General features: G+C 41.6%; 1 protein-coding gene across 4 annotated transcripts in view; it reads left to right on the top strand.

The window, feature by feature from the left end:
* Positions 1 to 15026, top strand: part of CHCHD3 (coiled-coil-helix-coiled-coil-helix domain containing 3) — a 146149-nt gene that overhangs the window by 126405 nt on the left and 4718 nt on the right. For all 4 annotated transcript variants that reach the window (XM_015861502.2, XM_015861569.2, XM_015861656.2 and 1 more), the window contains one exon: positions 12667 to 12802. In XM_015861502.2, the coding sequence (XP_015716988.1) occupies positions 12667 to 12802 (136 nt within the window). The remainder of the gene's footprint in view (positions 1 to 12666; positions 12803 to 15026) is intronic.

Raw genomic sequence — 15026 nt, forward strand, 5'->3', positions numbered from 1 at the left:
GATGGAGGAGGAAGTTTGTGTCTGCTGCTGTTCTGTGCTGCTGATGGGCTCAAACAATTAAATACAAGTTTGCCAGGTTGTGCTCAGTTTGATTTGTTGCGCAATAGAAGAAAACAGTGCAGCAGGCAGTTGGCAGCAGGTTTACTACATGGATACTGCGCCACAGAGAGGCCTTTATATCTCAGTGTAGTATTGGTGCTTTTTTATGTACTAGAATGCCTAGTAAATTACTTCATACTGTCAGTTTTACCTTAATTAATCCATCTAGGTGCTACTGTAATAAAAATAACGAAAGGAGATCATATATGTCACCTAAGTGCATCCAGTCATCCTTAAGGTTTAGGGGCTGGACTGAGATCAGAGAGGTAAAATGAGCCAAAGCTGAGTCTAGAATTAAAAGGTCATCAATTGACGTTTTTCACATAAACGTTATAAGCTGTTTTGTATAACATAGTGTATCTTTTTTTGTTGACCTCATTGGTTTGGGCCTCATTTACAGGTAGGAGGTCAGAAGTCCCCAGACTTTTCCATCTATAGCTAGCAAAAAGTACTGACGTTTTGTCTTTTCTTTCTTGATCCCACCAGCAGCATAAAATAATTTGGTTTTGAAGAATATAATTATAGAATCATAGAATCCTTAGAGCTGGGAGGGACCTCTGAAGGCCATCTAGTCCGATTCCCCTGCAAGGCACAGGGACACCACAGCTCCATCAGGTTGCCCAGATAAGACCTGATACTAATGTTTCATGGCACACATTTGAAAGCTTGAAAAGCACACCACCTTCTCAGCCTAAATAAACACGAGAAAGCACAAAGGAGATTTTTCCCTCTTAATGCTTATGGAACAGTTAAGAATTAGTAGCTTTTGCTAATTCAAGTACTGTGTGCCTCTATGGAGGATCTATAACTGAAATTGGAAAACCTGTTAATATTTAAAGAGAAATAGTCATGATTGTCATAAAAGTGTACTCTCTCACCTCTGCCTCTCCATTATTATGCCTGCAATATAAAATCAAAGTAGGGTCCAAAATCACACATTAAGTCTTGGGGGATGGGGCTGAACAAAACAGATAAAGCTAACACGTGTATCTTTAAGGAGAATATCAGAGTGCTGTGTCTGTGGCTAAAAATGTTATATAGATACAGCCTTTTTGTCAGGGGTGTGTTAAGTTGGATAATATTGCGTAGCAATTTCTGCGCTGTGCCATATGCATTACTGGAAGCACAAGAAGATCAGGATCGAAAGATTTTGCGAGACAGCCTTTATAGATCTGTGTGTAATAGACTGCTTCTCTGTCTACACTGTTAATGAAATCTCACTCTTGCTGGGCTGGTGAAATGCAGCCCCTTTTGTTCCATCACATATGTTCTTTTCTCTTTGCCTCAACTTGATGCAGTACTTTAGCAAAGAAATTGTCTGAACCCTTTCAGTAAGAATATGTAGTCTGTGGAACCAGTATAGAATTTTAATGCTTTTCAGGTAATTCCAGTGCTGAACAAATCTAGCTCAGACCTTTCCTCCACTAAATATTTATATCCTTTAGGTAGAGACATTGCAAATATTCTTCTGGATAGTCTACAAAGGAGGTTTTGGTGGCTCTTCAAGAGAATTGATTGATGGTAGAGCAAATCTATGTAATGGCACTATGGCAGTTTGCCTTTATTTGAAAAAGAGGGTGGTGACTCACTGGAACAGGTTGCCCAAGAAGGTTGTGGATGCCCCATCCCTGCAGGCATTCAAGGCCAGGCTGGATGTGGCTCTGTGCAGCCTGGTCTGGTGGTTGGCGACCCTGCACATAGCAGGGGGGTTGAAGCTAGATGATCATTGTGGTCCTTTCTATGGTCCATGGCCATTCTGTGATTCTGTGAAACCTGGACACCTGTTGGTCCTTCCCTCTGCATAATGTAATTCCTCATCAGACATGAGCAGTATTCAAGTACATGGTAACTCTTATGTTCAGGCAAGTAAAATTTTATTGATTTTTTCTAAACATTTGCAGCATGGGTATGTGAAGGTCAGACTCCACCGTTAGCCTCTTCTGTGTAAGCAATGTGAGTTTTTCAGGTAACATCCAAATACATCTTATATCATGCGTAACCCCTTCCTCTCCTTAATAGGTTGTGTGTACTACTGAATCAAGTTAGTGTGATTCTGTAAAACTTTGGGTTATGTGCTTAGTTGTAAAACACTCTGGGTCACTGAAAAGGACAATCATTTTACCCAATATTAAAGAAATTGAGAGAAACAGTTATATCTTCAAAACTTTCCTTGCCATTTAGCACGGGTCCCAGTTTCCAGGCATTTAAGAGATACATTGAGCCACTGGGTTGTTCCTCTGCATGCATTAGTAACAAACTCAGTGTAATATGGAACAGGCTTACCGTATCATGGACACGTTTATGAAGATTGATAACAGCCAGGGTTCAGTGTTAACTTTTATTGTCAAACAGGCTGCAGGAGAAACTGCCTCGTATTGCTTTTCCTTTGATTTATGAAAAGGTTGCTACATGAAAAAGACATCACATAAAATAGCTCTGCTGGCAGTAGTGTTATAAAATAGGGTTGTAAGTAGACCAAACAATAACTAACTATAATTATCTTCATTATTGTCTCTCTGAGCTCTATTTACCTTTGCTAGGATGCTTTCACTCACTACCATGTTAAAGTGGACCAACCGTTCCCATCAAGTATATAAGGATGATAAAATCCTACTGTTTCAGATAGGCAATACCCCAAAGAAGACCTTTTCTTCTTCGTACCATCTTCAATCCACAAAATGAAGGAGATGATTCCAGTTTCACCTACTTCTGCATTCCAGGGGTGGTACTGGGAGGAAGACGAAAGATGTTCAGAAAAAAAATTGCTTCTTCTGTTACAGTTTCCATCAGTGAGGTATTTTACTGGAAATTACCCATTCTCCAGAATGGGTTATTTCAGATTGTGATATATTTAGAGCCCTTAAAATCCAAACCCATACCCCCAGCGTAATGGTGGAGGTTGCTAGTTTCGAGCTGTAGAGAATTACAAGGAGAATTACTTCATTTCTCTTTCCTTCTGTAAGGAGGTGTGCCACAACAGGAGCATGTGGAATCAGTTAGTAGCAATTAGCAGTAAAACTAGTGAAAATCATAGAAAGGATGACCCAGGGCACTACTGGCCTGTCAGCCCCAAAGATCATGGAGCAGATGCTCCAGGAAGCTGTGCTAAGGCACACGGAAGGGAGGAAGACAGTACAGGATAACCAGCATGACTTCACAAAGCGTAGGCCCTGCCCGACCAACTTAATGGCCTTCTGTAATAGCATAACTGCCTTACCAGACGAAGGGAAGAGCAACTGATGCCTTCAATCTTGACTTCAGTAAGGCCTTTGACATGGTCCTCCACAACATCCTTCTCTCCAAATTGGAAAGATATGGATTTGATGGGTGGACTGTTCAATGGATGAGGAACTGGTTGTGAGATCATACCCAGAGAATGGTGGTCAGTGGCTCAGTGTCCAGATGGAGATCAGTGACACCTGGTGGTGGTGTCCCTAAGGGGTCAGTGCTGAAGATGATGCTCTTTAATATCTTCATCAATGACATTAATGACAGTGGGATCAAGTGAACCTTCAACCAGTTTGCCGATGATGCCAGTGTAAAAAAACATAAAAGCATTGCTCTGCCCAACTAAATGAAACTTTGGTGAAAAATAGGAACTTACTTAGAAATCATACACAATAAGATTATAAAACATCAAGCGTTAAAATGACTTCCTTGGATTAGATAAAAGTTCAGTCATGTAACTCAGTGCCCAGTTAATGCTGCTAGTGCACACTAAATGCATTAGGGGAGACCTTTGTAAGATCTGAGATGACAATGGCAATACCCCCCCCCAAACCCTTCTGGTGTTGAACTGCTTTTCCAATACTGTCATGTCTTAAAACAGTCCAGTGGAACCATAGCAGGAGAAATAACAGAATGAAACTTGAACACTGTGCTTCACAACTCTTCTCTCAAAGCGCAGTTCGTGGTTTGCTCACAGTGCATTTTCCCCGCTGGGATGCTAGAAAGGATGTTGAGTTCATTATATTTTCCCTTATTTCTAAATAGTGCATTAGACAAACACATTAAAGCTAAGATATGTTACAACAAGGTCCAGTACCCACTTAGCAGCATGTTTGCAGGGTGATTATTCCTCTTTGTTTGTTAACACATTATTGTTTTTGCAGCACAGCTGATGATATTTTCTAAAAAGATTGACTCGCCACAGCCTGGTACAAGACCTGGGGAAGCACAAATAGTCTTCATATCTTATAAGAGTGAATCCAAGCCCTCTTTTAGTTGAAAAACTTCATGCCCAGATGAAAAATAGGCATTTATTTTACTCTCTCTTAACTTTTAAGATTGCAACCTTCAGTTCCCTCCAGTAATCATCGCCCACGGGAGCAGTGATGCTTGAAGTGTTTAACTGTTGATTGCTTTTTCTGCACACTGCTTTGCCTCATAAAATGTCTTATGTTTGTGGTCAGTAGCAGGCTTTCAGGCCTCTTATGGCTGAATAAAATAGTTAAACATATATTGCTCAAGAGAGTAATATTTGGATAATAATGTGCCACGAGTTGGTGTCTTGTGGTGCTTCATATTTAGTGCAGCAGTTGACCTTTGCTATAGATAAGAAATGTGTCTCCTTATTACAACACACTTTATACCACCTATATAAGAGGAAAGCTGTTTTTTAGTGGAGTAGTGTAAGGTGCTGTGAAGATTTTATTATCACGAGTTTAGGATGATGATGTTACTCATGAGTTTACAAAGCCTGAAGTGAATTGTATAGCCCTTGGGAAATACGCAGCAATAATAAATCCACAGTTGTGTATTTGGTTTATGCTGCTCATTTGGTTGGTTAGTCTTTACTCAGATCTGTCTGTGTTCTTCTCTTTGTGTGTATGCGCTTTCACACACACTCTGTGATGTTACATTACTGTGGAAAATTGAACATGGGAACATAAATAAAATTAAAGTGATAATTTTGTCCACTTTAATGGATAGTTTACCATGGTGTTGTTTCGCCGCTTTTGTATAGAAACAGATTACAAACTATTGCAAAATGTTCTTTTTCTTTAAAAGCTAGAGAGATTTTGTTGTATTTTTACATAGTATGCAATGCTAGTCAATACACCCACATAGCCCTGGAACAGCAGTGGCTGCAGACCACTGGCATCACGCATCTATCAGAAATGTCAGCCAAAGCATCAATTAAATTTCACAAAGACTGAATCTGCTTTGCGATCAGCTCAGGCTGGATCTGAGGAGAGCAATAATTCCCTGCTGTTTGCTGTAGCTCCTTTTGGAAGATGCTTTACCCAGACCTGTACGGTGCCAGGAAGCACCCCAAAACTCATAACTCTAAGAAATGGCACCACCTGGTGTTGCTGGCCATGGTGGTCTTTGACTTCTCTGCTCACAAACAGCTGAGAGAGTGAAATGTTGCCAGTCTTCATTAGATCACTTCTTGGGAGGAGTAATGAGACAGATCTCAAGTGATGCTACATGCAAACTCAAAATGAGGTTTGAAACGCAGGCGTCACAATGCTGATTGTGTGTGCGTGGATGGACGGGGTTATGCTTAAATCAGACTGAGCAGATTTATGGTTGGATTTGTTTGTTTACCATTCTGCCTTGTTCTTGGACAGGCTTACATGCATCCAAGATGATCATTCTCTCCTAATTTACCAAAATAGAAGCTGGTTTTGATCAGTGCAAGATCAAGAAGTTCTTTCTATTGTATTTATCTCGTGTATTCACATTACATGGGTACAGTGTATTCCAACTAGATTAAACTGTGCCTTTCCAAGCTGATTTTTATTCAAGATTATACTTGCTATATTATCTTTATAGTACAAAGGCGTGTATGCCCATTTAGAAGACTAAAAATTGCATTGCTGTCATCCATGTAGTTGTTTGTTTTAGCATTTAGAGCTTATATCCTAGTATTCAGTGAAAATTGTTCTTCAAGCTCTAGGGTTAAACATGTGCATCCCAATTTGGGTAATTCCAGCATGTTGTTCCCCTTGCAGCTGCAAGGACCAGCTGTGTGTAAGGTACATTTGTATAATAATTTGTTGGTGTATTGGGTGGTGTTTGTATTTTAAGGCTACTGGTTTGTTTGTTTTCTTCAGGGAGGGGAATTTTATTAAGGAGTTATTTGAGATAATAAAATTCAAGGAATATCAATTTAAATAAAAGCGTTCCAATTAATGGTGTCTGTCAGGATGGACGGTAGCCTCATTTCTTTGATGAAGGTGTTCAGAGCATACACAGTCTCAGTAGGTCAGATCAGAGGTCCTTCTGGCTGATCGGGCAGCTGCTAGGAGTGGATGCCTCAGGAAAACTGAACAAAATAGGGGAATTACACAGGGATGCCAAACAAGTAGTGCAGTGTGGCATTCCTGAGCCTAACATTGCATTTTTGCTCTTAATCCTTTGATGGGCAGTACCTTACAATTGGCTTCTGAACCCAACTGCGCTTATGATACCCCAGTATCCCCTTGCAGTGACTTCAGCTTTTCATTATGTGTTGTTTAGAAAAGGCTTGAGTTGTCTCCTGAGTTGTAATCCTGCTGCTAGAATACTTCATTGGCCACCTCTACGAATAATTGTTCCCTACACCAATGATGGTTTCATACATGTGCCTTATGTTCATTTGCAATTCTTTACCTAGGCTGGAGAGATCCTAGTCTACTTAATGTAATGTCCTACAGTGTTGAAGAGTTGGTTCATCAGCTTAATTAGGATTCACAACTAGGAAATCTTTTCTGAATCCCATTCTGATTTAATCCTACTGGAAGTCCCAGCCCAACAAGGGGTGTAAGAATGTGTGTAACTGCACATGCAAATGTGAAATTAATCACTTCTTCAAGTTGTTCTTGTATTTATGCACTTTGCCAGATTTGAGATTGTAAATTCTCTCTGTTAATCTCTGTGATGCTGCTTCCTCCCTGCATGCAAGAAATAAATTGTTGCATTACAAGGAACCATTTCCACTTTGCTTATTGTAAAAGCTGAACTGCTATCCTATCCTACCAGGTGGGGAATCATAGAATCATAGAATGGCCCGGGTTGGACGGGACCTCAAGAATCATGAAGCTCCAACCCCTCCACCACAGGCAGGGCTATCAACCTCCACATTTAATACCAGACTAGGCTGCCCAGGGCCCCATCCAACCTGGCCTTGAACACCTCCAGGGATGGACTGGGCATCCACAGCCTCTCTGTGCAGCTGTTCCAGCACCTCAACACTCTCATAGTAAGGAACTTCCACCTGATATCCAACCTAAACCTTCCCTCCTTAACCTTCACCAGGCAAAGAAAAAAGCATCCAAAAAGGCCGAAGTGCCGACTACCAGTCCTCTTGTTAAACCAAGTTTTCATCAGCGTATTAAACTTGACTCAGTGCACTCTAGACATAATTAATCATCTGTTTTCAAGAGGTGCGTGTATATGAATATACTGGAATCTGTCTTTCCTCCTCATCTCCATCCCTAAATTTCAGAGGTCAGACTGCTGAAAACAGACTTTTATTTGCTCTTAATAGAGATGAAATAAATGAGATGATGTCAAACATTTGCCAAAGCTTTTATCAGTGCTGGAATTTTAGGCCAGAGGGTCTAAAAATAACATGGGCAGCATTAACACAGGAGCTGATCCCTGATAGCACCAAAAACGCTTATACTGGGGGCAGAGTTTGTAAAACCAGAATATCCCAAGTTGGAAGGGATCAGAGTCCAACTTCAGGTTGTACTCAGACTTCTGCAGAAGTCATTTGTTGAGTGGTACCATCCACATTTGGCATTTATTGAATGTTAACAGAGCAGGAACAACTGTAGTTCCCTTTCGCCACAGAGATTTGTTAGGAAGATTCTTTCCTTTGCAGCTTTTGGAAAAGTCACACTATGTTGTCAAGAGTAAATAAAAGCAAGAATCAACTCCACAGTACTTGATCTTATGCTGGCAGCGCTTCCCACATGGTAATTTGGAGGGCTTTGTGTGGGCACAGTTTGATTATGGACTGCTTCATAACATCAGTTACAGATACTCAGAAATCAGATTGTGGTATTCCTTCCAAATGATCTTTAGAAGAGCAAACCCGTTTGGTTTGTGCTTTACATGTTTCATAACTCACTTGCAAGTCATCACTCATTTAACGTGTGAAGAGAGCTTTAAAAGATTATTTAATATAAAGAGTAAATTAATTGAAGAGCTAAAAATAATGGTGCAGCAGAAAGGACCTTCATTACCATGTGCCCTTTCATGTGTTTTTTTTCCCCCTGCTATCTGTTTTGCAACTGTTCTCTATACTGTTCAGTGAATTCACTGAGCAGTGGGCCTGTGCAATTCACTCTTCTGGGATGAGGTAATCTTAGAAGAGGATGGTAATGCTGTTACTTCTCATTCTATTGCTGTTACTTGAGATAAGAGGCCAACCACACCACAACCTCCTTCCAGTGGGTGAAGGAGAGTCTTCACTTTTGAAGCTCTACTAGTTCTTTGCTGTTATTTCCAGTTTGCTGTTTGATGTCGAATGATCCATGATGCTAACTTCCATCCCCTGTGCACTCCCATGCATCAGTGCATTACTTCTTTATGTGCATTGTAAGCAACTTGAGGACAGAAACAGACTTTTCCCTTACTGTGTGTGCTGCCCAGCACTGCTGGGCTCTGATAGCAGCAGCAGGAGCAAGTAAAGCAGGTCGAGACATTGGGTTCATTCTCTCCTGTGCTGCTGCATTGGGTCTACCAGGTAGCACACTCCTTTGCAAGGCTGGATTTTGAAGCTAGCACTTCCCTGGATGGCACCCAGCATAGAGCACGTGGTGGAAAGTGTCCCCGAGTTCTAATTTGGCCACACACATGCTGATTTGTAGGCAAAGAGTTTGCACATAGTTTTGGGTTGTGCTGTGCTTTGCTGCCTGACCTCAGACCCAAGGCGTTTTATTGAGCAGCATAGGGCTAGCACTGGATGCCAAGGGTTACACAGAGAAGAACAGATGCTTCTGATGAGTGTCAGCATTTTAATGAGGAATCAAATTGAGCCCTGGATACTTCTGGCCATTTAGTGCACGATTTTTTCGTAATCCATGCTGGGTTTTGTTGCTATTTTTTTTTTTTCTATATTTTATGACAATTGCCTGAAGTCCTGATCTGGTGGGATTATGCCAGATACCTGCACAGTTGGAAACTCATCAGCCATTCAGATTCCTTCAGTCAGAATGTCAGTTTTATCACGAAACTTACCAGGGTGATTTCACATTTCCTCTTCAGTAGACATTTTGTTTGAATGCCATGAAGGGGCTCCTTTTCTCGGAGCCCCCGGGAATATGATAAGCTATGCTCTTTGAGAGAGGCTAGATGAGCACAAAGTTACTCTCATTAAATTTTCTCTCCGTGCTTTAGCATAGAATATTTCTTTTTAAAGCTCTCTCTTATTTTCTTTTGTGTCTTCATCCCATTACCTTTATGAGATTGCGGTGCATCAGCTTGATGGAAAAGGTGGGCGCACGGCTGCCTCGGAGCACACAGAAATATTTTTCTGGCAGATGAGATGCTTGAGGAGCAGCTGGGAAAGGGAAAGCAGATCGAGTAATTGTAAACTTAATAAAAACACGTTAATAAAAGCATGCCGTGTGGTGCGGGGCGCAGAGCAAGCTGCTGTTCATATTGACTCTGGAGGAGAAAGGTATTTTAAATTTCACCTGTATTGACTCTGGGAAGTAGTTATTGAGTTGCACTGAATGAGGATGGAGGTCTGTCAGAGTGTCCTTCAGCCCCCGTTGACCACTACAGTATGTATTTTTCTGATTGTTTTCTTTAATTTCACTGTGAAATTCCTAAATGATAAAAAAAATCAGTACAAACTTCCCTGCTATATATTGCAAAATACACATATCAGGACTTAAAGCAGTCCAGAGAAGGAACCTTCTGCTTCAGTGAGGCCAGGTCTGGAACCTGAGCACGTTGCTCGATCCATTCAAGTCTTAAAAATCTTTATGTTTTCCCTGCAGATTCTTCATAACTACTGTTTCTGTACTGCTTACCTTTCCTTACCAGCTAAATCTTCAGTCAAACCCCACCAGACTCTTAAATTCTGTAAAATTATCATTATTTACGGGAACACTGGAGAAGCTATCAGTGAGGGAGATGTTTCATTTCCCTTTTGAGGAGTTTCCTTGCTGTTGGCTGTTTCTGACCGACCGTCTGAGAGTCCTGCCATCCATCACCTGCCAGAAATCAATCACAGACCTTTTGCTTGCTTTACCATAATGCACACTGCAGCCTTCTTTCCTGCAAAGGAGATCCTGCCCCGCATGCTTTATGGCCATCTAATGTTAGATAGTAATCTCATTTAGTGTTTTCCCAAAAGTGCAAATAGTGCATTAGGGGAGCGTAACAAGCACAGCAGATCAATACAGAGCTGGTGCTCGCCTTGAACAGATTAATCCAAGAAAATGGACTTTGTTGACTTCAAGAAAGTGGCCCTGTTTGCTACACTGACCAGCACTGGGACTGCGTTGCAGGAGTGGGCTGAGGGCACGGTTGGAAACATCACCAATGGGAAATGATGGTATGAAAATAAGTCAACATATCTTATGGTGCTCCGGTACTGTGGGCACTGTAAAGTGTCCATTGGAGCATTCCAATAAGGAGTAGTAAGTGGGCTTTGAATGGGCGCTGATGGCATGGCTTAAGGGAAAATCAATCAACAGAGGGTGAGAGCTGAGTCACACATCTACAAAGAGCATGCACGGTGCTTCCTCTCTTACTCCTATTTCACCCCATTACAGCCACAGACTCTGCTGAAGTCAGTCAATGTTCAGCATTTTGTGGTCATACATTTTGATGCCTGACACGCTTTTGAAATGCTCGCTGATAGCAGAAGAGGGAGGGATTAAGGGAAAATCCTCATCTGCAAGAGCCTACAGAAGTTTGAACTTCCAGATCATGAAGCGTTTTAAGCTCTGGGGACTGCGTTTAAATTCTGTTTTAGGTATTTCACAAATGCACGGTAATGAATGAAAGGAGTAAAGAGAGCTGTTTTATATCAGTATATACTGTAAAATCAAGGAGACTTTGCATTTCTTCTTTGGTACTACATCTTGAGTCATTGCCAAGAAGTCATTTCCCCCAAGGAGAACAACATTGTGCTTCATGTTTCATTTTCTCACTGTACTAAAGCAGAGATCTGCCCGGGCCAATCAGCAAAATAAGAAAGAACAGAATATTCATCTGAGGACGCAGCTGCTGATAAGTCCTGTTCTTTTTACGACCTCATTGGACTAAAAATAATGTGGGCTGCAATGGATGTTAGAACAATCTGGCTTTCCCAGTAGGTTAAATGGGAAAGTATATTTAAGTATGCAGTTCTCACACATAAAACAAATGGTATTATATAAACCTTAGCTGCTGATTTTCTATGAAGTTTCATGTGTTGTTGTTGTGCTTTTTTTTTTTCCTACTAGTGAATTTCTTTTGGTATAAAACAGTTATAACAGTGAGTAAGGACATTGTTTAGTGGGGAAATATTAGTGGTGGTCTTGGAGGTCTTTTCCAGCCCTGGTCATTCTGTGATTTTAGATTATGAGTACCTTAAAAGCTGTTTATAAAATAAATATCTGATTAGCTTAAAATTACATTGCATTTTTTATCATTTTGCCAACATCTTGCTTCTAAAATAGGAGTTGTATTCCTCTGTAAATTCTGTGTCACTGTGTGGGTGACAATATATAGATAAATACAAATGACATGATTTTTGTCCAAAAAAGGTTTGGTTTTGCAGAATAGTTTCCATTCCTTTGTGTATTACATCAGCCAAAAAGATGGCAAGAGTAATTAATTCAAACAGTAAAGAAAACAGACAAAATTCCTAAATAACTTGCACATCTGGCAGCAGGGTTACAATGGAGGTGATGGGTAGAAGAGAAGGGGAGGAGGATGTGCCGAAAATAGAGGCTATCATCAGATCAGCAAAAGCAGATTGTGTGATTTGCTGATGGCAGCAGGTTCTCTGCATTGTGTAGGTCAGCCCAGTGGGCGCTTTCTGTCTTCTGCAGCAGCAATATTTAATAAGAGGTGAGACTGTATGGCCACAGGACTAGACAGCTATGAAGCTTAATGAGTCCTGCATTTCTCTATTTTTCTTAATGTAGGTGAGATCAGACATGCTTAGTATGATCTTCAGTTCAAATCACAGAATGGCCTTGGTTAAAAAAGACCACAATGATCATCCAGTTTCAACCCCCTGCTATGTGCAGGGTCGCCAACCACCAGACCAGGCCGCCCAGAGCCACATCCAGCCTGGCCTTGAATGCCTCCAGGGATGGGGCATCCCACACTTGGGCAACCTGTTGCAGTGCTTCACCACTGGAAAAGAAAAAGCACATCCTCAAATGAAGTTGGATGTTGATTTTCTCTGCCAGCTAGAACCAAGAACTGGATCAGGATGACAACTGCGGTCCTAGCAGGTCACATTTGGTCTGATGTTATCTGGATTAAAACCCAACCTGCTCTAAACGCCAGTCTTCCTTTTGTGATTTTAAAGTGTTCTCCCTCACTTTTGTTATTTAAAGTTGCTTCTCTCCCAAAACGTTTTTGAGAAGGAAACCAACATCTTTTTCTTTCTTTCCTCAGGCGATACGAGACTCAACCAGTCTGTGCTGATCTGCAGGACAAAATTCTGCAGTGTTACAAGCAACATGCTCAGGAGACCCTCAGCTGCTCTGCGCTGGCCAGCCAGTACCTGCATTGTGTCAATCATGCCAAACAGGTGAGTGTAGGAATCTTTCTACTAGAGTAATTGTAGAAGGGAAAAAAAAATAAGAGGAAACAGTCAGATTATCCAATTAGTCCCTTGTACACGTTAAGCAGCACTGTTCCCTGCGCATTTGTTCTCACAAGCTCTGTGGTGTCCACTTTCAATTTACTTAAATGATAGGGTTTCCATCTCTTCCCTTGGGAAACCATTGTTTAGGGTAGGAGCTTACACTGTTGGCAGATGTTTCCTGGTATCTGCAGATTTAGCAGTCAGACAAGGGGATTAAACTAAGTGGTACTACATGTCATAAATACCACCACTTTCAGTAACAAATGAATGGATGTCTCAGACTAGATTGCTCACCAGCTGGAAGTCTTGATTTCTTGTAAGTATTCAATGGCTCTAACAGACATTTACCTGCTCTTTCCTCCTCTACATTCAGTTTGCTACTCTACATGTTGCTAGGTTAGATTATAAACATATATGCTTCGTTAGGGCAGCAGTATGGAGAAGACAGTACTATATAAATGTTCCTGTTAAAAAAAGCTAAAAGTTCTAAAGATAATTCCTTTTTATCAGCTTGATTTTTTCATATACAGAGGTGTGTTGATCTCAGTTGTGTTCTTAAAGAAGCCATTTGGAAACATGCCTATAGGCTACATATATAATCATATAACCATAGAATCATAGAACGGCCTGGGTTGAAAAGGACCTCAAAGATCATCCAGTTCCAACCCCCCTGCTATGTGCAGGGTCACCAACCACCAGACCAGGCTGCCCAGAGCCACATGCAACCTGGCCTTGAATGCCTGCAGGGATGGGGCATCCACAGCCTCCTTGGGCAACCTGTTCCGGTGCATCACCACCCTCTGAATGAAAAACTTCCTCCTATTATCTCACCTAAACCATTCCCCCTGTGGGTAGAAAGTATTTGAAGAAGTCTTTTAATCTTTGTTTGTGCTAAAATCTATGAGTTAATATTTCATCATGTGAAAATCATAGATTTTAAGAATCATTAAGGTTGGAGAAAGACCACTGAGATGATCCAGTCCAACTGTCAACCCATCCCCACCATGCCCACTAACCACGTCCCTCAGTGCCACTTCTCCACATTCTTGAACACCTCCAGGGGGCTCCTTCATCTCCCTGGGCAGCTGTGCCAGTACCTCACCACTCTTTATGAAATGAAAGGTTTCCTAATATCCAATCTGAACCTCCCCTGACAGAGCATAAGGCCATTCCCTCTTGTCTTACTGCCGCTACCTGTGAAAAGAGGCCAACCCCCATCTCGCTGGAAAGAGTTTGGCTATCATCTTTCACTCTGACCTTTCTGCAGTTAAACTGGTGCAGTCTTGCTCCTGTACTGCTCAAGATCTTCCAGGAGTTAATGCTTCTCTCGGTTTAAGTGCTCTGTAAATTTTTGTGGGAGACAACAGTTGCAGTGCTAACGGGTTTTCTGCACTCTGCAGCACTTAATTCATTTGTGGGGTGCTATTATTGTAATTCTTTGTTTATATAGTTAGTTTGCTCCTGTCTGAATGGGCAGCTTGGCAGTGCTGGATGACAAGCTCAGCAGCTGCAGCTTGTTCTGTGAATGTGCTGCAGTGCAGGACAAGGACAATTTGTGGGGCTGTCCAGGCAGCTCTGAAATCACCTCATGATATTAAACCTTGTTATCATCAGTAAAAACTTTGACCCAAGAGGATACCCACGATGAAGTATAAAAATCAATGAGATCAACGTGTCCCTTTCAGATTTACCTCCTTCGTTACACCCTTGGATATTTCTCCTGCACACCTGTTAATGTGCTCAGCTCCTGTGTTCCTTCACTGCCTTTAGAACTGCACATCTCTCTGCTCATGAAAAATCTTCCCTGATATCATAGCCTGAGGGTCTCCTTTCTAAAGCTCCATGCTCACACACCCAGGTGTGAGAGGTATGGTGAGTTTTGCCCAGGTCCCTTCCTACCATAGCAAGCAAGAATTGGTGTGTATGTGAAGTTTTTTCAAAGCTTTCACTTAGTCTGATGTTGTATTCCAAAAAAAAGAATGTTTTTGAAGCACTCTAGAATCACAGAATCATAGAATGACCTGAAAGGACCACAATGATCATCCAGTTCCAACCCTCTGCTATGTGCAGGGTCACCAAACACCAGACCAGGCTGCCCAGAGCCACATCCAGCCTAGCCTTGAATGCCTCCAGGGCTGGGGCATCCACAGCCTCCTTGGGCAACCTG

Source organism: Coturnix japonica, chromosome 1, assembly GCF_001577835.2.
Source record: "Coturnix japonica isolate 7356 chromosome 1, Coturnix japonica 2.1, whole genome shotgun sequence".
NCBI classification, from domain to species: domain Eukaryota; kingdom Metazoa; phylum Chordata; class Aves; order Galliformes; family Phasianidae; genus Coturnix; species Coturnix japonica.